General features: G+C 42.7%; 2 protein-coding genes across 4 annotated transcripts in view; one reads left to right on the forward strand and one right to left on the reverse strand.

Annotated features, from left to right (window-relative positions):
- The window catches only part of LOC123782003 (uncharacterized), a 63,903-nt gene that overhangs the window by 25,869 nt on the left and 13,995 nt on the right, over window positions 1-24,039 (forward strand). The gene's annotated exons all lie outside the window — the stretch shown is intronic.
- MYOM1 (myomesin 1) overlaps window positions 15,862-24,039 on the reverse strand; it is a 147,512-nt gene continuing 139,334 nt past the window's right edge. For all 3 annotated transcript variants that reach the window (XM_087869948.1, XM_045781841.2, XM_045781842.2), the window contains 4 exons: window positions 22,721-22,757; window positions 22,457-22,479; window positions 20,055-20,110; window positions 15,862-16,693 (listed from right to left, as the gene is read on the reverse strand). In XM_087869948.1, coding sequence (XP_087726074.1) covers window positions 16,400-16,693; window positions 20,055-20,110; window positions 22,457-22,479; window positions 22,721-22,757 — 410 coding nt within the window. In that variant the 3' untranslated portion in view covers window positions 15,862-16,399. The remainder of the gene's footprint in view (window positions 16,694-20,054; window positions 20,111-22,456; window positions 22,480-22,720; window positions 22,758-24,039) is intronic.

Raw genomic sequence — 24,039 nt, forward strand, 5'->3', positions numbered from 1 at the left:
TTCTTTCTTTCTTTCTTTCTTTCTTTCTTTCTTTTCTTTTCTTTTCTTTCTTTCTTTTTATTTTTTATTTTTTATTTTTTTTTTAAATATTTTATTTATTTATTCGACAGAGATAGAGACAGCCAGTGAGAGAGGGAACACAAGCAGGGGGAGTGGGAGAGGAAGAAGCAGGCTCATAGCGGAAGAGCCTGATGTGGGGCTCGATCCCATAACGCCAGGATCACGCCCTGAGCGGAAGGCAGACGCTTAACCGCTGTGCCACCCAGGTGCCCCTTCTTTCTTTCTTTTTAAAGATTTTATTTATTTATTTATTTGACAGAGAGAGAGAGAGAGCCAGCGAGAGAGGAAACACAAGCAGGGGGAGTGGGAGAGGAAGCAGCAGGCTCCCAGTGAGCAGCATGGAGCCCGATGTGGGGCTTGATCCCAGGACCCTGGGATCACGCCCTGAGCCAAAGGCAGACGCTCAACGAATGAGCCACCCAGGCACCCCATGAAACATGCTTTTCTTTCTTATCGCAACACAGGGCCTAGGCCATCATGGGGGCCTCATCCATGTGTGTTGAGATAAACGAATGCCTTATTTATAATACAGTCATCACTCTCTCTCCTTTATTCCCATGGGAATACAATAAGTGACATGGTCCTTTTCCTCCTACCTCCCATTTTTCTTTCTTTTTAAATCTCTGCTTTTCCCCTTCAGATTCATTGCCCATCTTTCTCTCCTTCCTTTTGTTTCTTGGTCTGTTTGGAGTTTAAAGTAGAAGCACAGGAAATGAGAGAGAAGGCTGCACAGACCAGTGCTGCCTGCTGATTCCAGTGTCCAGCACATTGGAGGGCGGTCACTGTACTTATCACCTGTCATTTCCTCCCACAATGTTCCCACTCTGACTCCAGGAAGATGCCAGAACTATTTTTGCCAAGACTTACAATATGGCATGTCTTCCAGCTCAAGCTACTGCATTAACTACATTTCCCAAAGTAGGATAATTTAGTTATCAGAAAAAAATATATATTAGAAAAAGAATGTTGTACCTTCTTGTCTATTTATGACATCATTCTTTTCTCTTTTTTTTTAAAGATTTTACTTATTTATTAGAGAGAGAGTGCTCAAGTGGGGCGGGGAGGGGCAGATGGAGAAGGAGAAGCAGACTTCCCACTGAGCAGGGACCCCAACGACTTGGGGCTTGATTCCAGGACCCTGAGATCATGACCTGAGCCGAAGGCAGACGCTTAGCAAACAGAGCCACCCAGGTGCCCAGACATCATTATTTTCTGACAAGAATAATTTCTTTTTATAATCAGGTAATTCAGTTTGAGTCAACTGCTTCTTTGTTACAGAAAGTGTCAGAATAAACATTGTGAATTAAAAGCTTTATTTGTTAAACTTAATTAGGTCTTACGGCAGAATTTTGAGGCTGGTATCTATGTAAATTCTGCACAGCGAGGAAATAAAATCAAACTAGATATTTTCTTTGATGACCAAATATGCTCACATTTAGTTTTCCTTTCAGGCAAAACATAATAAAGCACAAAGACAGAAAAAAACAAAATTAAGAGTCGTCACCCATAATCCCACCCTACAGATACAAATTGTTAACAGTTTCATACACATATCACTCTTTTCTTTCTTTCCTCTTTATTTATTTATATGATTTTAAATTTTTAAAAAAGGGAAAGGATTTTCGTTTCCAACGAGGCAATATATCAATTGATACTGCTGCACAGCATTCCCTCTGTGGATGACTGTTTTTCTTCGCCAATGTCCTATTCTTTAGTATTAAGATTGTTTTCCATGTTTTGATATCATAAACAGTATTGTGTTAAACACTCTTATTCAAACATCTTAGTATATCATCTCTATGTCCTTACAATAAATTGTTTAATGCAGACTTTCTATGTTTAACAGTAAACATTTAAACGTTGTTTTGACAACGTTTAACAAACTTCTTTAACAAAACTTTAACAAAACTTCTAGTTATGATCTAACTTTAACAAAGTTTAGTTATTTACTTTAACAAAGTTTAGTTACTTCCTCCTTTAACAAAACTTCTAGTTATGATCTAACTTTAGGAAAACAATGCCAGGCCCAGATTCATTGTGAAGGCCCAAACTTTCTGGTTCAGGTGCTGGGTATATCTGGTCTTTTCCACATAAAAAAAAAAAGCCTTTCTCTATAAATAATCTGATAAATGAATTCTCACCTAAGGGTGAGGTTGTGAGAACATCACAGTTGGAAACAGCCTTTGCTGAGAGGTGCTCACTAATTTCTGAAAGAAGGAGTGGGTGAGGTGAGCCTACCTGGGTTGGCATAAGTCGTCCCACAGGGTTTACACGTTAACAGGAAGTCACTCGATGATGGAGAAATGGCTTTCTAGTTATGTAATTTCAGTCACCTGTGAAGAAGTAGGGGGATATATTCTGGGCAAGGTGAAGACAACGAACCTTTCCTGTTATTTCTGCAAACTCCTCCATAGATTAGGACTTATTCTGCCTACTCATAAGGAAAAGCTGGGGGGAGGGGGAATAACTCTGAAATCCCAAATTTATGCTTTCCACTCTCTGGCCGTGACATGGTATCCTCTGGTCTCCTTACTGAAATGCTTCATTCCAAATGGTTTTATCTCATCGAGACCACTTATCTGTTGAACATCATTTTTCAAATGTTCTTCTCCCCTTGTTGCCCAGCCTTAGACTCCATGGTCCAACTCTGTAACTGTGTCCTTGCGAACTGCCTTGACTCTGTTTCTCCATTCTCTTTCCATTTACTCATCTGGCAAAGCGCCTGTCCTCCATCATAAGTACACTTGTGCAACTGATTACTGCAGAAAGTTGCACAACGGTGCTGGTGAGTCTCATCTTAGGTATGTGTCACAGATTTCTATGGGCCCTTGACACCTCCCAGGAACCCCACTGCATTTCCTGCTCTCTGAGCTATTTGTATTGTTCCCTTTCCTCTCTTCCTAACCTGATCCGCATCGTCCTCCTGCATCTTCACTTCCAACTGATGACTTAGCCTCGTAATTCGTGAAGAAAATGGAAACAATTAGATAGGAACTCCCTCATCATCTATTAACTGCCCACATCTGCTGCCCTCTATCCTATCATGGCGGAGGGCAAGGGGCCCTGTCCGTGCAAAGCCAAACCTCTGTCAGTGCTCTGGATGTCAGCCCTTCTTGCTACTCATGGGCTTCAGTCTCCATCTTCACTGTCTCCCTCTCAATTGGCCTCATCAGCACCTTTTCATCTCTTATCCAGCATCCTAGATAACTCTTCCCACCTTATTCCAACTCCCCCTCAGCTACCATGTCATTTCTTTACTCCCCATTCACAACAACTACTTGAAATGATGATCTGTACTCTGTGTCCCCACTTTTTCAATTTTCATTTACTTTCAAGCCCACTCCAAGGCTTCTATTACTAAAACTAAACCCAATGCCAAACGTCATCCTCATCCAATACAGCTGTCCACTCTGTTTGGGATGGACATTCTTCTCTTTTGCCTCCCTGACACTCCCTGGTCCTCTTCATACCTCCGAAGCCACTCCTTTCCAGTTGCTTTTGCTGGATTCTCTTTCTCTTCTGGAACTCTAAATGCTGGCCTGCCCAGATCTCTCTTTCCTCACTTTCTTCTTTCCAGAGATGGTTTCTCTCTTGGAAGCCTACAACTGTTGGTAGTGTCTAAAGTCCAGAGACTCTGGGGAACCTGGGTGGCTCAGTTGGTTAAGCATCCGACTCTTGATTTTGTCTTGGGTCGTGGTCTCAGGGTTGTGGGATTGGGCCCCATGTTGGGTTCTGCACTTGGTGCAGTCTGCTTGGGATTCTCTCGTGCCCTCTGCCCCTCCCCCCATTGGTATGCGTGCGCGCTCTCTCTCTCTCTGAAATTTAAAAAAAAATTAAAAATAAATGAAGTCCAGTGACTCTTAAATACCCATCACTCCCCTGAACCACAGACTTTGTCTGACTTCTTACCTGTCATATCCATTCATGGGTCTAATAAGTATTTCAAAATTAACATATGCCTAATATGGGACACTTGATTTTCCTGTTTCTCCTCATTTTTTTCCCACTTCAAGTAGTGGTACCATCCCCCTTCCTGTGGACTGGCCAAAAGTCTCAAAGTTATCCTTGATTCTTCTCTCCTTCCCTCATTCACTAGATCCAATGCATTAACAAAACTTTATCTCAAATTATATCTCAAATCTGCTTGCCTCTCTCCATCTCTACTGCCAATTGTAGTCAAAACTGTCATCAATTCTCTCTTGAATTGGTGGAAAAACAATTTAACTCCTTTCCGTTCTTTCATTTTTGTCCTTCCTCAATCCATTTTCCACTAAGTACCCAGAATGATCTTCCAAAAAAATTAATCAACTCATGTTGTTCCTCTGCTTAAAATCCACCAGTGGGTTCCCATTGGATTTAGAATAAAGTCCAAACTCCTTACCTGACTCTAAAGTTGCCTCATGTGATCTGACCCCTGCTTCCCTTCCTGACTTTGTAGCACACTTCTCCTCCGCCTGTCTTTCAGGCAGACTATGTTCCAGACCTGCTTTCTGTTATTCGAACATGATAAATGCAGACCTGGCCCAGGGCCTTTGTACTTACTGAACCTTCTGCCTACAGCATCCTAGTTAAACCATTTGAAACTCATTATCCATTGTCCTGCTGCATGTCTTCATAGCTCTTAACTCTAAAATTTTCACCAAAGTATTTTACTCTTAGTGACTGCTCAATAAATATTTTTGGAAGAAACAAAGGACACTGCTTAACGACAGCGAAGCTTGTTCACTGATTGATTTATGCTTTAATTATCTTCAATAAAAAATATGCTTGGGCATCTGTCCAAAATCGAAGCAAGACTAAAGTTGAGGAAAATGCAAACAGAATTACAAATAACATATTGGCATTGTTTCAGAGTCTGTCCTTTTTTTTTTTTTTTAAAGATTTTATTTATTTATTCGACAGAGATAGAGACAGCCAGTGAGAGAGGGAACACAAGCAGGGGGAGTGGGAGAGGAAGAAGCAGGCTCATAGCGGAGGAGCCTGATGTGGGGCTCGATCCCATAACGCCGGGATCACGCCCTGAGCCAAAGGCAGACGCTTAACCGCTGTGCCACCCAGGCACCCCCGGAGTCTGTCCTTTTCAATGCTATATTTGAGATAGTTCCTGAGACTGTAATAAAATTATAATCTAGCTGTTTATTCCCCTAATCTGTTCACCTCCCACTGTCGACAAGGCAGAACTATGATGCCCCTGCCAAAGCAGTGCTCTCTGCCGATTGAAGCCGGAATCTGTGACCAATGGGCAAGAATGAGGCAGACCGGCCACATGCTGCTCTCTATACCAGCTATGGTTCCCTCAGCAGCCGGCCCTATTCGCACAACTCACTCTACATTTTCCCTTTGTCTTCGATACGCTGCATTCTGTTCTGAGAGGTCGACGTGTGGATTTATTTTTTATGTTTTCTGCTCATATAGGGAACTTCACCACATATCCTTAGGGATAAAATAACTATCATTTTTCAATAGTGATTTTTGTGTTCTTTTACTTTCCTCTCTGGAAGTGTTGTTCGACCTATTTGGTATTTCTTATTTTAGTCTCCTGGTCTCTGAAATAATGTTCATGGTTTTCTTTCTCATATCTCTAATCTGAATTCTGAAATGTGTTTTCTGGTCTATTTTCCACGTCATTAATTCTCTCTCTACTCAAGTGTTTAGCTTGTCCACTGAGTTTTTAAAAAAAAATTCCAAGTAGTATATTTTTCATGTGTGGGATTCTTATATATTCTTTTCCAAATGAATATGTTCTACTTTTTCCATAATACGCAATTCCTGCATTATGGAGCATATTTCTTCTTTTACCTCTTTCAAGATTTTAAATACGGTTATTTTAAAGATTCTTTCATGTTGTTCTAGTACCTCCCATTCTTAGACAGGAATGATCTTACTTGTGATTCTCCCTTGGGTGCTCGTTTCCTGGATGGTTTGTAACTTTTACCAACAGCTCATCTGTGGTGGATGCTGTCTCCTGAGAGCCCCACCTTCCTTGGTTTTGTAGACACGCTACAGGGAGGGCAGGTTAGCTTCCTGCGGCTTCTCAGGACTGGTGTCCTTGAGTGTTCTGGTCTCTGTTTCACAGATGGGACAACTCCTTCGCCTTAGACAGGAGTCCCTCTGACAGGTTAGTGGCTTCATCTTCCGCCGCTGTGAACATCATGTATTTGATCTGTGAACACGGACTATGTATATATGAACATCAAAACCCCAGCTCCCAACTCCAGAAGCTTGTGCCGAGTTCTAATACCGTCTTCATCTGTCCAGTTTTACTTTGGCGTGCTACTTTGATTTTGAGCTTACTGTTCATTCTCTACCCCCTAACAGTTTCTTTCCTTCAAAAAATATTTATCAAATGTCTGTGAATGTGCTAGGCACAAAGCAAAGCCGTAGAGAGTCAGTGATGAAGTAAATAATGTCTTTTCTCTCAAGCATTTTACTTTCGAGAGAGTTCTCTTTCTTCTCCCATGCTCTAAATGTCTTAGAAACGGTTCTGTTATATTTTATCCAGCACGTCTATGCGTTTGGAGGGTATATGTATGTGCGGGTTACAGGGAGAGGGCGTCCTCCTGCAGCAGCGCCATCTGCCAGAACGCCCAACCGTTCCTCCTCCCCAACCTGGGCCCAGTGAAGTTGAGAGGATGGTAAGGCTTCTGCCATACCTTGCAGACTGTGACTGTATTTCTATCCACATGTAACCTGAGAGGCCGCTGAGTAAGATTAACTATTAAAAGTGTGGACTTTGGAGCCTAAATGCCCAGGCTCAAAACACAGCTGAGCCACTTAATAGTTGTGTAGTTTTGGGCAAAAATCTCTCTTGGTGCCTCAGTTTCCTCATCCGGAAAGGCAGTCCAATAATAATATCTTCGTTATATGTTTATTAAAAGGATTCAATGTCTAAAATACTTAAAATAGTATCTGGCATATTGTAAATAATTTTTTTAAAAGATTTTATTTATTTATTTTAGAGAGAGATAATGTGAGTTGAGGCAGGGCAGGGGCAGAGGGAGAGGGAGAGGGAGAGAGAATCTCTGCTGAGCACGGAGCCTGACATGGGGCTCTATCCCAGGACCCTGAGATCATGACCTGAGCCAAAACCAAGAGTGGGATACTTAGCCCGCTGAGCCACCCAGGCACCCCAGTAAATACTATTTAGTAGCTGCCACACAAAATCAGTGGCTGCTACTCACTGAGTTGTATCCTGCACCCACCCGAATTCATACATTTAAGGGTTGGTGTCTGCATGCACCATGAGCAGTGAGATGGCCGCCATTTGCAAGCCAGCAAAAGAGATCTTAATAGTAGCCAAATCTGCTGCAACCTTGACCTGAGACTTCTGGCCTTCAAAACTGTGAGAAAATAAATGTTTGTTATTTAAGCCACCCAGTCTATGATATTTTGTCCTGGCAGCCTAAGAAGACTACCGCAGTGACCCAGTGCTAAACACAGTGCTGTATGCCTAGCAGGTCTTCAGATGTTTACTGCTGCCTTTATTGCTATATTTTGGTTTGTGTCATCTGCGCGCCTTGTAAGTCAGGGCATGTCGGTGAGATGGCCCGTTATAGCGGTCCAGCAGTCTGGCGGGGCTGAGTGGTAAGCTGCGGCAAGATAGGGAGCTGGGAAACCAAACCAGGTCCACACCGGGGGAATGTCTCAAGTCTCCATGGAGACTGCATTAGTTTGCTGGGGCTGCCTTAACAAAGTACCAGAGACCGGGCTTTAACAATACAAAATTGATTTCCTCACCTTTCTGGAGGCTAGAAGTCCAAGATCAAGGAGTCAGCAGCATCTCCTCCAAGGCCTTTCTCCCAAGCTTGTAGATAGCTGTCTTCTCTCTGTGTCTTTACGTGGCCTTTCCCCTGTGTGTGTCTGTGTCCTAACCTCCTCTTTTCAGAAGGACACCAGTAGTACTGGATTAGGGCTCCCCGTAATAACTTCATTTTTACCTAACTACTATTCCTCTTTGAAGGTCCTATCTCTAAATACAGTCACATTCTGAGGTACTGGGCCTTGGGTCTTCCACGTGAATTTTGGGGGATACAATTCGGCCCATAACAAGGACAGAACAAATTCTGGACACTTCCTTTCTGTGGGAGCACTTATTCCAGCTTACTCCTGTGTTGACTTATCTGCTCCTGCAATGTGTTCATGGTGCCGAGTGATTGCTAACAGAAATAACCCAGGGCACCTGGGTGGCTCAGTTGGTTAAGCTTCAATTCTTGATTTTGGCTCAGGTCCTGATCTCAGGGTCATGAGATTGAGCCCTGTGTGGGGCTCCCTGCTCAGTGTGGAGTTTGCTTAAGACTTTCTCTGCCCCTCTGCTCCCCCTCTTTCTCTCTCTCTCTCAAATAAATAAATAAATCTTAAAAAAAGAAAGAAAGAAAGAAATACCCTTCTCTTCAGTCTCAACACGACAAAACCCCATGGGCTTAGCAGAGCTCAGAAAAAATGCTCCTACTTCTATGAAGCCTTCTCTGAATCCTGTATCCCATTCTCTCCTTCATCCTCCCCTCACCATAAAGCAAGTATTGCATCCCTCCTCTGAACCCAGATAACAGCTCGTTGTCTGTATTTTCCTTATGAACTCACTGCTTATATGGCTCTACATGTTCCTGCTATCTCATCAGTTAGAGGTAAACATCCGAAATAAATCTCCATCTGATGCATCTCTGTGCCCTTGCAGTCTTTGCTCTAAATACTTGTTGAAGGAAAAAAAATGCGTGCTAACAGTGACCACCAAACTGACTCATACTTCACCCTTAAAGTCAAATATTGAGAAGTTCCCCCAAATCTCTCATCAATAATTGGCTTATTTTAAGACCTTACATGCTTAGTGGAACTTTTGCCAGCTACGGAGGGTGAGCAACTTTGGAGGCCTGGGTGGAAAAGGCATGAGATTAATATATGCTGTTATTCAGGCAGATAGATTCCTTTAGCAGGAGAGAATGTCATGCTAGAATGATGTGGAATTCTCAAGGACTCACACAAGAAGTCCACAGCAGAAGTGAATTGGGATAGAATGGTTTTTTGCAGGGACTCATTAATTTCTACATAAATACTTTAAAGCCCAGAGAAGTAAACGCCTTCTGAATTTTTTTTTTCCATTTCATCTTAAATGGAGTTCCCAGGGTTTGACTCTTGTTTTGAATGATGTCTTTGTAACAAACTTCCTGTGTTGAAAAGAAACACACTGCATTTTTGTAAATGTAGTTCCACAGAAATGAGGAACAGTTCCAAATGTCTTCCTAGTTTAAGGTCCTTTTTTTTTTTTAATGATTTTTTATTATATTATGTTAGTCACCATACAGTACATCCCTGGTTTCCGATGTAAGGCTCGATGATTCACTAGTTGCGTATAACACCCAGTGCACCAAGCAACCTAGTTTAAGGTCTTTATGCAATTTTTTTTGAGATTTCAAATCCCTTAGTCTTTATCATGTGTATATCTCTATAATATAAACTGTAATACAATATAATACAATTATAATATACAACTTCATCTTTAAATAATACATAATAATACGATATATAAATACATGGCATATCTCTATGTAGTATACAAACAATATAATGATAATTATATACAACTATATCTCTATAACATACCACTATAATAACATTTCAGGTAATGTGTTTCAATTTTTAAACTTTTCCTAGTGTCTTGACTTATTTTGCTTTAAATTATTTATCAACAGAAATCTGAACATTTACTGAATATCTTCAGCCTTATGGTGATAAACTTTTCCCTTTATTTTAGTTTCATATTAATAAGGTAGAGTGGAAATGGGACAAATTGGCTCTGCATCTCTGCTCTGCCAGAAATCAATCTGCTTCTACATAAAAGTTGTTCAAATGTCATTGACTCAGATTTTAGCAGAACTAGGGACAACACAACCAAACGTCTCTGTTTTATAAGACAGAGTGATTTGAGCATGACCATATTTTAAAATAAAAATAAATTTTTTTTACCATTCTAGCTACAACAGTTTATTGTTATATTTTTACTTACAGCTTTTCAATTTCTTGGTGCCTCGTATTTGAAGGCAACAGCCCTCCTTAGTGCAGCATTAGAAGTCTGCAGCAAATTTTTGAAATGTTAATAACCGTAATGTAGCCTAGATAAGAAACATTAATATTAAAAGCCTGAAGAAATGTAAAATTGAGAAAAAGTCCAACTGAAAGTGTTTACACAAAATAGTCTACTTCTTATAGATGTGAAGTTGATGCATAGAAGCCAATAATCTCTTTTCTTTCCCCTTTCTTCTCCTCATCTCCTAGCTGCCCACACACTGAGAAACTCTCATCTTGCCTCATTCCCCGTCCAGGGAGATGGAAAAAACCAATTCTCACCCCAGTTCAGTTCCATGACTTCTGGCAGAGTCTGTGCAGAGGTCAAAGCTGCCTGTGATTTTCCACTGTCGCTGGACATAAACCTGGGGAGAAGGCGAGGATTTTAGAGCCTGACTGTGCTCTACCCACCACTGAGGGTCAGCCTGTCGTGCTGAGGAGCCGGGGAGGAACAGGGCCTGGAGCAGACCAGTGTTAAGTCAGTATTTGTTGATGAATGAATGAGTAGAAAAAGAGGATAGTGTATATTTTTATGAATACAAGTTATAGGTAATCGCCCTCTCCTTCAGTTTTGAGAAGAAAACAAAGAATTTTTTCCATTGTCATCATTTCTTCATCTTAACTTTCAACCCTGCTGAAACGTTCTGAGAAGAGGATTTCAGATTTCTTGATTCCGCTCCAGCAATATTTATTTGCTTCTCTTCTTCCTCGGCACAGTGTTCTTTTCAGGGAAACAAGAAGCTCCTCTCGGCACGGTGGTCCCTGGTTTGGGGTGTGTGAGGAAGAGGCACATCTCCTGGGACGTTCTGATGGGGGGCTGGGGGGAGCTCCTGAGGTGGAGGTGCCTGCACTGACAGAAGTCTGAGAGCAGAGAGCATTCTGCTGGTAGTACACCTCTCAGCTTGAGTTTGTCGTGTAAAGTCTTTATGTTGCTTGATTTTTTAATGATATTTTCTGCAGGTAGAGAATGCTAGGTTGAGAGTTTTTTGCTTGCTTTCCATTCGGGACTTTAAAGATTTTGCTCCATGGTCCTTTGACTTCTATAGTTACTCCTGAGAAGTCTTTTGTTATTCTTGCTTTTGCATGTGATACCTTTTTCTCCCTAGCTGCTTTTAAGGTCTTGTCTTTATCAATGTTCTCCAGCAAATTTATTATGACACACCTGGGCATTCTTCTATGTCTTTATTTAATATATCCAATCTTCCCTCTGGCTTCTTGAAAATATAGATTATAGTTATAACAGATGATTTAGGGCCCATGCCTGCTAATTCTATTATCTTTGTTATTTCTGGGTTTTGTTTTTATTAATGTACTTCTCTTTCTGTCTACTAAGCCTGTATTACTTTATTAGATTATAGAGATGGGCTAACTTAGGCTAATGATTACAAAATGATACTAATGACATTTCAAGTTATATACCTACACTCCACCAACAAATTACTGATCTACACATAGCTTATCATTTTCCAAAAGCTACTCAAGCATCTTTTCTCAAAATTATGATTACATTTGCTGTTGGGATTACATAGTGTTAAACTACAAAAATTTATTTTGAATTTTCATTATGAGCTCAAATAATATTAAATTAATATTGAATTATTCTTTTTTTTTTAAGATTTTATTTATTTATTTGACAGAGATAGAGACAGCCAGCGAGAGAGGGAACACAAGCAGGGGGAGTGGGAGAGGAAGAAGCAGGCTCATAGCGGAGGAGCCTGATGTGGGGCTCGATCCCATAACGCCGGGATCATGCCCTGAGCCGAAGGCAGACGCTCAACCGCTGTGCCACCCAGGCGCCCCTATATTGAATTATTCTTGATACTCCCATAATATTTGTGTATAAAGTATTTTTTCCAGTTTTACTGAGATGATTGCCATATAACATGGTATTAGCTTTAGGTATACAACATGATGATTTGACATGCATATACTGTGAAATGATCACCACAATAAATTTAGTTAACATCCACCACCTCACATAGTTACAATTTTTTCAGAGTGATGAGAACTTTTAAGATCTACTCTCTTACAGCTTTCAAATATATAATACAGTATTATTAACTATAGTCACCATGCTATACATTACATCCCCAGGACTTATTTATCTTAAATGGACTTTTCTCCTGGTTTTTACCAATATTTTCCTGCTTCTTGGTATGCCTGCTGATTCTTATTGGATATTCTTTATAATGAATTTCACACTGTTGGGTAATGCATCCATTTCAAGTGTGCTGCACTTGCTTCTGACACACCCTTAGGTTATTACAGGTATTTGAGCCTTCTGAGGCTTGCTTTTGCCTTTTGTTGGGATGTGTCAAAAGCAGCTTTAATCTCAGGTTAATTCAGCACCTCTGCTAAGGTGAGAAACTTCTGAAGACTCTCCCTGATGTTCCACGTATTACAAAGTCTTTTCACGCAGGCTGGTGGGAGGGAGAACTGTTCCCAGCCTGTGTGAGCCCCAAGGACTATTTGACATACTGCTTCCCAGCAGCTCTCTCCCCAGCACCCACAGAGCAGTGCTCCGCCAGAGACCCGTCCGCAGCTCTTCAGCATGGCTCCTCTGTGCCACTCAGTTCTCCCTAGACTTTTCCCCACAAAGTCTAGCTGCCTCGGCCTCTTTGAACTTCAGTCTCTGTCCCTTCAGCTCAATGAGACCGACAGGTGCTGTTTGGGTTCCGACTGGTTGAACTGCAGCCTGAACACTCTGTCCAGGGCCACACTCGTCCAGGCAATCATGGGTCTCTCATTTTGATTTCTTTTTCTCTCAGGGCTCATAGTTCTCTGTGTCTGTGTGCCAGTGCCCTTTTTTAGACAGTTTTCCCCCCATATATTTTGCCTGGTTTTCTAGTTGTTTATGGTGGGAGGACAATTTCCATAACAGTAATCCTTTGTGGGCAGACACAGAAGTCTCTTGTAGTGTAGTTTTACACGTGCTTCTCTGGGGCCCCAGACATTGGCCATTTTTATGGGAACTCTTGGCTTGAGATTTCTACACCATGTGGTGCTGTAAATTTGGACCCCACAAGCATGCAGTACTGGCTTGAGGAATCCATTAACTTTGTTTTTCTACCCAGAACCACCCCCAGCCAGATGGCAGGCTTCCGTGTAGCTTCTCCCTGTCAGTTGGTGATATTTTTACCATTCCCAATTTTTTGACTAAGCTACCCTTTGCGTACCCCAGCCTTGTGCAGGACCTGGGCGTATAGCTGTCCATCTCCAACAGTCGGAGCCACGTCTCCTGTTTTGATGTAGGTATTAACTGTCATCCCAGGCCAGAGGAGCTTTATCCGGGTAGAATTAATTCTTTTGCGTTATGGCATCTGTGCATATTTGATTTTTAGGTACTTGTGATGTTTTAGATAATTTATCTTAGTAATAGCTCAGCTTTATCATATTAACTTACAATGTTTAACTGATTGTGATTTTATGTTGAAGCCTTACTGAGTTTGTCTACAAAATGAGAACATTTAAGAGAACTCAAAATTTTCCATATCTGTATGCTTAGTTTCATGGGTAATTAAAATTATTTAAGTTTTTGGAAAGCTTTTGTTTGTTAAGTCAGATGATAGTAGTACCTAAAATGGAAAGCAAATATATTAATTTATAAATACAGTTTAATAAGTTAAAGGGAATTTAGTTATACCATTAAGGCACCCTTAAATTTTTCAATGGCTAGATTTCTAAATAGATAAATAAGATTTTAAAGCTAACCTTCAAGGATTTAGGAAGATTTAGATTTTTAAATTTATTACTTTAATAGATTGAAAACTCATTTTATAAAACAAAACTCTGAATAGTCTATTTTGTGTTCCAATGCAATCCTCTCTGTGTACCAGTAGCTCACAATTAGCAGGTCACAGATTCATGAATTCTCATGAGTTAGAAAGTCTTTCAGCATCATTAAATTGATAGATCTATACTTTTGTTCCATTTTCCCCTGTAGAAACAGCAGCTTTTTACATAAGCCATCAAATCATAATGTAGTTGATTTCGTTTGGTTGTTATAGTGGCTGAAATAGTTCTTTTTTTTGAGAGAGACAGAAAGAGAGCGGAGGGGGGGAGGGTGCAGGAAGGTCAGAGGAAGAGAGAGAGAATCTTACACAGGCCTCACACCCAGCGTGGAGCCTGACATGGGGCTCAATCTCACAACCTTGAGAACATGGCCTGAGGTGAAATCAAGAGTTGGACGCTTAACCGACTAAGCCACCCAGGCACCCCTGAAATAATTCTTTTTTTTTTTTTTTTAAGATTTTACTTATTTATTTGACAGAGAGACAGCCAGCGAGAGAGGGAACACAAGCAGGGGGAGTGGGAGAGGAAGAAGCAGGCTCCCCGCAGAAGACCTAATGCGGGGCTGAATCCCAGAACGCCTGGATCACGCCCTGAGCTGAAGGCAGCCACTTAACAACTGCGCTACCCAGGCGCCCCACCCCTGAAATAATTCTTATAACCGTTTTGTTGAGGAGTCTCAGCGTGTAGAGCTATGAGTATGAAAGCATTTTTCTCCCTCACTGCCACCTTGTTCCATCAAGTCCCTCTGGACTGGATGGCAGGAATCTCAGTGACACACACTTTGATTTCACAAGTTTTCACACAATTTCAGAACTTAGGACCCACTGTTTTAAAATTGTGTTTTCATTGGATTCAACGTCCGTCTTGTTTCCTCTCTGGTCTGGGCACCAGTGGTATGGAACTGGGGCGGTGGGGCAGGTAGCAGGTTCTGCTCACGCACACATACATCCCTTCTTCCCCTCCCCCAACCCTGGTGACTTTGCTGCTGGTTCTAAGATGGGTGCATCTGGGGTTCTGTGGAGGGTTTTGGGGGCCTCTCACCTGCACAGCTCCTGCTTTTCTTCTTTCTCCTCTCTTCAGTTCCCCTGCTGGTTCCACTTTCCTTGGGTCCCCTTGTCCAGAGAGAGATCTCTTGCTGAAGGAGGGAAAGCTTTAGACTGCTCAAGGTCAGCTGCCCTTGACATGCCTGTTAGTGAAAGCACAGCATCTCTCTGCTGCCTGGTGTTCAATGTCATGGCAACAGCAGGGGAAATTTGGCTACACAAGGGAATCAGATGAGAGGCAATTCCTAGTCCTGAATTTTGCAAAGGAGAAGATACGTAGCTATCTGTTTTAAAGGAGTCTGTTGTTCCATCCCTGACTTTTGGCAGGAGGATGGAGAGGGGAAACGTCTTTTCATCATAACTCTTTTCCTCCAGTGGTGTGTGAATGAGCGCAAGTGTGCATGTTTGGGGGGGGGCGGTGTGGGTGTGTGATGGTGATGGTAGTGTTTGGGGGTAGAGATGGGGCGAGAACGAAATTTCCTAAAGCATAATGCCACTTGTCAGCGAGCCCTGGCAAAAGGGGCGGGCTTCAAAGCTAGCAGTTCTCTGAACTCAGAATCGGGGTTGTTTTTTCCTTAACTGTGCGCCCTTAGTTGCCAGTTCTGGCATTAGCCTCCCACACTGTCTTATTATCCTTAATTGACACGTTACATGCAATTAGTTTGGGTATCCTAACAATGGAATCAACTTGATTGTACAGTAAGTCACCAGATGTATGGTGACAGATCAATTTCACACCCCTGAACCTCAACTGACCTTGGATGGCTCATCTTACCATGCTAGGAAGGTACTGCTTTAACCTAAAGGACGTAAAATCAGAGGATGTGCTATAAGATCCGGTGGCAAGGATGCAGCAGAAGCCACGCCCCCGAGCAGCCGAACAGGAAGAATGAGAAAACCACTGATGGGAAGGAGGAGGGGTGTGAGGACTGTTTATTAATACTGAGGAGGTGCCAAATCACAAGACCACCAATAGAAATGCACGTCACTATCATTCACAACACACAAAACATACCCGCCGGCTTAACAATTCGTCCCCGTCTTGACAGGATGCTGAAGTATGATCGCAACCCATGAGAATTTCCCGGGAAAAGTCTAGCCAAGTCCAAACACTGCTCCACGACACATTCTTCTGCTCTCTGACCATCGTTCAACGTCCCTCTGACTTTATTCTGATCTTTTTCTTAAAACGGTTTCCTAATATTTGTGCTATCAGTGGCATTTTCTTAACACAGAATTCGTAGATAAAGAAAAACTATTAAAACATTGTTAGTTGATGCTTTTTTACATGAATTAGAGATTTTACAACTTTCTCCCAAGCCAGCACAAAAATAGGGAGTAGAAAGCAGGAAGACTTCCTTACGCTTAACCCAAGCCATTCACACACAAGTTCTGCAAGGCAGCTCAGCACAGCTCCCCTCGCGTAGCCTTCTGGCGGTCTCTGGTCACTTGGCTTTCTTGTTGCCTTTCTGGGCCTGCTCCGTGGCCTTCCTTGCCTCCTCCTCCGGGATGAACACACTGATAGTGAAGTCGCTTATCTCCGAGCCATACTTGTTCTTCACAACCAGCCCGTATTTGCCCGAGTCGGCGGTGCTCACCCCACTGACAGTGAAGTAAGCAGTCTTGCCGGCCTCGAACTTGACACTACAGTGGTCATCTGGGACCAGCGGCTTCTCGTTCTTTAACCAGGAAACCTCTGGAGTCGGGTCGCCCCACACGATGCAGGTGAGATTAAGGGCCTACAAAACACGTTTTGTGAGAGGGAAGGACATACATCGGGTATAACGATCCAACTTCAAGAACGCTTCTGGTGGTTTGGCAGGACCCGAGGGAGGATAAACACAAAGCCCCTGGAAGGACGGGTGGCCTTACGCGGGTGTGCACCTGCACGAATTACAATCTGACTTCAATCCTGAGTAGGTTTCTGGAGGGCCTCAGCTTTCTGGTTTTGGGAAGGCTTATCATCAGAGCCACATGAAGGAGTTTGCTTCCAGTTCCCATCTGCACTGTTGCTTTCATAAACACATAGATGCCTTTTGCTCTCCTGTGGCATTTGGATTCTGTCTCAGTAGAGAAATCTCATTGCTATAAGCACCACCTGCTCACTTTGCATTCTGTCTGCCTCACAGAGCCCGGCAGCGGAATCACGACAGCTGTTTCAGATAATGGGACTCATTTTCAGGTTCCAACTCCTTCATTTTATTTCTCCCCTCAAACCCCACCCAGTCTGCTGTAGTTGCAAAGGTGCTCTACGAAAATGTATTCCTATTTCCAGATATTTTATTATACTACCATCTGTGCTGGAACCCTCTTCCGTTAAAAGATCAATGTTTAGGCCTGTAGTTTTACTTGACCATACTTTTTTATTGAAAAACTTAAGGATAATTGTAGAATCAGAAACAGTTGTAAAAAATAATAGAGAGATTGTATATGTGCCCTTACCCAGTCTCCCCTAATAGTAACACTTTACAAAACTATAGTGTAATAACACAAACAGTATATTGATGGTGATGCAATCCACGGTTCTTATTCAGATCTCCCCAGTTTGGCCTGTACTCATTGGTGTTTGTGTGTGTGTGGTTCTGTTCTATTCTATCCCTTGTCTAGGTCCATGTATCTATCTCTTCAGTCAAGATAAAGAACATTTCCATCACAAGGATCTCTCATGTTGCCCTTTATACCCACTCCTACTCCCTGCCCCCAACCTCATTTCTAACTCCTGGCAACCACCAATCCATTTTCCATTTCTAAAATTTTCTAATTTCCAAAGCATTATATAAATAGCATCATATAGTATGTAACCTTTTGAGATTGCCTTTTCTACTTGGCATAATTCCTTGCAGATTCATCCAAGTTACTGCAGGGATCAATAGTTTGTCCCTTTTTATGGCTCAGTAGTGTGCCATGGTACACCTATAAAGGTTATTTGGGCTGTTTCCAGTTTGAGGCTATTCTGACTAAAGCTGCTATTGAACATTTGTATACAGGTTTTGATGTGAACATAAATTTTAATTTTTATGATAAATGCCCAGGAGTACAACTACTGGGTCATATGGTAAATGCATGTTTTCTTTTTTGAGAAATTGCCAAACTGTTTTCCTGAGTGGCTGCACAATTTTGGCTTACATTCCTACAGCCATGTAGGAGCGATTCTGTCTCTCTGCATCTTTATCAGCATTTGTTGTTGTGACTGTTTTTATTTTAGCAATTCTGATAGGTGTTATGGTATTTCACTGTGGTTTTAATTTGCATCTCTCTGATGGCCAACAATATTGAATTTACTTCACATTTTATTTATTTATTTATTTATTTTTAAAGACTTTATTTATTTATTTGACAGAGACAGAGACAGCCAGCGAGAGAGGGAACACAAGCAGGGGGAGTGGGAGAGGAAGAAGCAGGCTCACAGCAGAAGAGCCTGATGTGGGGCTCGATCCCACAACGCCGGGACCACGCCCTGAGCCACCCAGGCACCCCTTACTTCACATTTTAAATTCTACTCTTGCATTTTTTTTTTCTTACTGAACTCCAGAAAGTATAAGGAAAAAGAACTAGGGCTCACAATATACAGGGAAACGGATATTCTTCTAAATATCCCTCTAAAGGGTCTTATATGATCACTTATTACCTCTTCGATAGGAGTCTTGTTTAAAACTGGGTGATTAAGAAATCTTTTCCCTTCCATGGCTAATTAGCATTTCTTACTGAATTATCCTATAAACCCATTTCTTCAAGAAAAATAGTCAAGCTATTGCCATCAAACTTATCCAAGTGGATCTGGGGGTTAAAACTTTTGTTTTTCTTTTTTCTCTGTAAGTAGGCTCCATGCCCAACATGGAGCGTGAACTCATGACTCTGAGATCAATAGTTGCATGCTCTACTGACTGAGCCAACCAGGTGCCCCGTGGGGGTTAAAACTTTTAACAAAACCAAACCAAACTCCCAAGTGACTTAGGTGTCATGGAAAACTACTATCCATACTTTAGATTTATTTCCATTATAGATCACAAATTCCTTTCCCATACATTCTCTCTCTCCATTCTCACTACAAGCCAGTGAGCTGAATATTTTGAACCCCATTAAATGAGGAACATGAAAAACAGAGTTTAAAGACAAAAGCAACCGTGCAATGGTTGAGCTTCAGGTCAGCTGTGGTCATGTATACTCCATCCATGAAGAAATGCAGCTGGATGAAACCTGCCTCTCACTAAAGCCTTTCCACGTGCCTTGTTTTATCCCTAGTCTACCTATTGTATGTCTTCATTGGGAAAAGGTTTGTTTTACTACAAGTACCCGTCCATTATAGCTGGCTTATTGAATTTGTCTTAATGAAACAGAGGGACGAAGAAAGTAAACCCAGGTTAGAAATTATGTTCATTGCTTTTCAGAGAGATAATAATGGAGCCAGGAAATACTAGTTTAAAGTTAAATGGACAGAAATCAGTTTTTGGGGCACCTGGGTGGATCAGTCGGTTGAGCATCTGCCTTCAGCTCAGGTCATGATCCCAGGGTCCTGTGATGGAGCCCCGCATCAGGCTCCCTGCTCAGTGGGGAGTCTGCTTCTCCCTCTCCCTCCTTCTGCCTTCCCAACCCCTTGTGCTCTCTCTCTCAATTTTATTTATAATAAATAGATAAAATCTTAAAAAAAAAAAAAAAGAAATAAACCAGTTTTCAACTGGAACAGAGCCTATAGAATTTCACGGAGCAGGATGTTTCCCTTTAGAGGTGAAGTATTAAACAGGACAGCCCATTTTCCACTAGGTGTTAGAGGTCACATCTTTCTCCAATCACGTTTGTCATATAGTTGTGATTGAGCCTTTTCTGCTTCTCGTGATATGAAAGGGTGCCTCTGGAAAGAGACTAAGTGGTCTACATGCGCCCACACAAAGCGAACTTCTATCCTGATGGTTGGCCTACAAAACGTTAAGATGACTGAAAATGGACTGCAATTTGAGTCTTGTATTGGCTACTCTGAAGTCAAGCCTAAGCAGCAGTGGCTTCAGATGAAGATGGTGGGAGCTCTTAGACGGAACGAAGCCTGGGGCACTGGATTCCATTGCTAGTGTGGAAGAAGCAGGGACAGGAGTGCTCCACGCTTACCTTGCCTTCCTGGATGGTGACCACATCGGGGAGACCACCCACCACTCGGGCGCGATCTGCAAGCATAGGCATTTCTGGTTAATCACTGAAATGATGAGCACCAGTGATCACACTCACACAAACACCCCAGGGAACTAACTTTCCAATTCAGTTTCCTTTTCCTTACAATTATTTTTATACCTGTTTTTAATATGCAAAATTAGAAAAGGATCCAGTAATTTGGAATGTTAATCCTTCCTCCCAGAGGTAACTTGTGTGTGTGGGTGCCTCTACCTATGCCTAAATTATCAGTTTGAGATGCCTTTGTGGTATTAAGACCTGCTCTGTAATTTTCATGACTATTTTCAGCCCTGGCCCTTCTGTAGCTCAGTGGGGCTCAGCTCGAGGAGACAGAGCAGATCTCTGTGGACAGCCTCCAAGTCTGCATGGCCTCTTTTAAGGGCTTCCCTATTATTTAAAAAAAAAAAAAAAGTTGCATAATTGGAGGCTGTATGCCATGAGATCTGGTGGCTTGTGCAGATGTGGGCTTTCTTTGAGGCCTTTCCTAGAGAGCTTCCCTTTTTTGTCTCCTGGTAGTTCTTGGTGTTTGGGCTATGTAGGGCTACTATCTATGGCCACAAAGTACAGAGGCCCCCAGCTGAGGGGACAAGGTGTAGAACAGGTGCTGAAATCCAGAGCTGACCTCTTGCTCCCCTAGCCCCACCAAGTCCCGTGCTCTGGGTGTGACTGGCTTAGCCCCAGGGAAGGATGCCTTTCTGCAATCTGCTCAAAGGGACACTGTCTGACACTAACACAGTGGCCACCACCCTCTCAATTTTAGGTCTACTTCAATTAATGCGTGACTCTAGATCCCTGTTTCTACAACTCCATTCTCCACTAAGTCAGACTAAAGCTTTGAATGAATCTTGAATCTTGACTTTCTCCTGCTGATTCCATTGCACCTTGTACCACTTGTCAGCTCAACTCATCATCTGGCTCCTGCACCACCCAATGTGTGACATCAGGAAAGTCACCTCACTGTGTGGACCCTAGGCTCCTAACCTGCGGAATGGGGGAAGGATTGCATTACACCTGTGGACATGAAGTTACCCAGCTCTGCTACCATAGCATCCACGGGATTCCTCTGGGGGCCCTGGGAGGAGATCTGAGGAAGGGCACTGAGTCAGGGAGGCCGGGACCCCATCCCACCTTCAATTAAGCTAACTTGGCTTTTACTTATTTTACATTTTGGATCTGTGTGAAAGATGTTTGAATTAAGCATCCCTCAGCTTACAAAAGGTTAAACACAGGGGGCCAGAAGATCACTCAAGTCTCTTCCAGCTTTAAACTGCTTTGACGCAGAAACTTCAGAAATGGAGGGAGGGTCGGGCTCCTTGCCCACCAGAGTTCAAGAATGGGGAGTGGCCATCAACTACGGACACTGGCTTTGCTTGTGCATACAGGAGCGGGAGGGGCACACTTGGTACCAACAAGAAGTGCTCCCCTCTCGCACTGCACTCCCTCAGCACACCCGGTGCTGGTGCTGGCATCTGCTGGCAGCTGCCTTACCACTCAACCAACCCAGCAGAAGAGGGGGGAGAAGGGAAGAGCAGGAAGGAGAGAGGAACCAAAGGTAGGAAGTTCCATCCTGAATGACCTGGGGCTACTTCTGAAAGGCTGGCAGATGACTTCACTTCTCACTCCGCTTCCTGGTTCCCTTCCATTCCTCAGGACTGACTCTACAATTTTAGCCCTCAACAATTTCCAAATTCTGCCTCACACACTCAGAGAGAACCTGAATGATTATGGTAATTAGTTCATGACAATCGGAATCATAAAAGATTGAGTTCTAGAAATCTCCAAGTATGAGGCCACTATGAGCAGTGAGCACGTTTCTGGGTACACAGACTTGACAGTTTGGTATTTGTTCACTCAGACTGTGAAGAATTCAAGAAGGCCTTATTTGGCTTCTTTTATCCTACGAGGGCTCTTAGGAAAATGCAGGAGTATTTGTTGGGTGACCACTTACAAGGATTTACCTGATGTCAAATTTACAGTTTCTTATTTCTTCTTTAACATAGATACATTTTTCTGATACACTGTGCCTGCTGCAAGTGATTAACAACTTATTGTGTAACTTGTGCCCCGAGATTTCTCAGGACACTCAAGGGTTAGCTCAAGTCAAGAGCTCAGGGACATTCTCAAAATGTAACCTGAGACCTTCTTTTCACAGACATTCTTACTCAAGAGACAAAATGAAAACATATGTAGAACACCTAAGATTAAAAAAAAAAAAAGAAAAGGAATGAAAGAAAAGGAAAAAAAACCCATTTTCACTCTCTGTCTGCAGTCACAATTAAAAAAAAAATAAAAGCGATGTTTTGAGACTATGCCAGGAATAAATGGGAAGGGGGTTTACTTACTTTTCTCGGCAATGGCAGCTTGTCTGTGGTTGAGAGAAACGAACAAACATGCAAACAAAGAAGAATTTTGCTTTAGTGGTACTTCGAAATAACGAACCTTGACTGCATTTCATTGCCTCGGAGACATTTTGCTGCTCGACAAAGCAGTGGGAAGGGCTGTTTCTAGGCATCTGCCAACATGAAAGACCCTCTCTAACCCTCAGGTGGGGGAGCAGCACATCACGTTCCAGAGAAATCAGGGCACACAAGTGGCAAGGGACTTACTTTAATCTCTGGAATTCAGCAAAGGCTTCGTCATATGCTTGAAGAGGAAAAAAAGAGAAGTTAGAATGTTCTCATCCAGAACTGACAACGCACAGCAGTGGATTAAAATTCACAGCCTGAGGCCAGTGGGGTCAGTCCAGACATGACTAAGCGGACTGGTAAGACTGTGCCTGCCCATTGACTCGGCAACATGATGGGCTTCACAGGAGAAGCCAATACTTTCTAGGGAGAAAAGATGAGGTAGTGGAGTTTAGAAGCCCCCAATTCAGTGAGAGACCTTCCTTTCAAGCAGAAAGGCAAAGATCAGCTCTGCCAAAGATAAAATGGTAATAAAGGTGGTTGTGTGATAAGCATCCTGAACACCAAAAAGGCTTTTCTCTTATTAAATCATCCCACGCGACACAGCCGCCTAACTGGACGGTTAAATGTTTCCATATGACACGGTCTGGCCCGTCTATCTGTGTTAAAGGGCACAGGAGCTACTGTGCTCCCAGCCTGCGTCAGCGTCGGCCTGAAGCAATGCTTCTAAGCTGGGCAGGGGGCCCAGAGAAAAGACAGTGAGACAAGGAAATGAGAGCCACACAGTTCTAAAATCTTTCTTCCCCCTTGAGCCTGCCCAACAAGCCACTTTGAATAATGCAGGGTAAAAGGCAGCTTTATTTTGAAATCTCTCTCACCTCCACTTTAAGCTCCTATGTGGTCTGGGAGTCATCATATTTTATGTCTAGAGAGTATTTACCTAATACCAGTCCATCCCCCTCCTTTGACAGAGGGGGAAAAATAAGCATAAAGAGTCAGGCTTTAAGTCTCTGGAGGTGGATAGGCAGAGCCAAGCTAAGCATTCAGTTCCCTTCCTTTTGCCCACACTACACCGAGAAAGAGCTGGGCCCTGCTGAACCAATCTGCTTGGGTGGGCCAGAGAGTAAAAGAAAAAATTTTTTTAAGTTTTAAATTTATCCACCCCCTTCCTGTTTCTCGTTTTCGGTTGTGTTTCAAAATGTCAGATGGACTGCAGAAGAAATCCCCTGTTACTGTAGTGTGTGACTCAGGCATGGCGAGGCCTGCAGGCAGCCACTCCCATCTTTCTAGTCCTCATGGGTGGGAGATGGGGGGTATGTGTGCAGGGGGGTGGGGTGAGGGGAAGGGTCTGGGGGCTCAGCCCAAAATAATTCAAGGCAGGACTGCTGAAAGGCTGTGCTCTTAACTGTGAGTCTACTCTCTGCAGATTAAAAACACTAAGAGTTCTAGGGGTGACTGGGTGGCTCAGTGGTTAAGCGTCTGCCTTTGGCTCAGGTCATGATCCCAGGGGCCTGGGATCA

Source organism: Ursus americanus, chromosome 19 (assembly GCF_024610735.1).
Source record: "Ursus americanus isolate L20-20 chromosome 19, mUrsAme1.1.p, whole genome shotgun sequence".
Taxonomy (NCBI): domain Eukaryota; kingdom Metazoa; phylum Chordata; class Mammalia; order Carnivora; family Ursidae; genus Ursus; species Ursus americanus.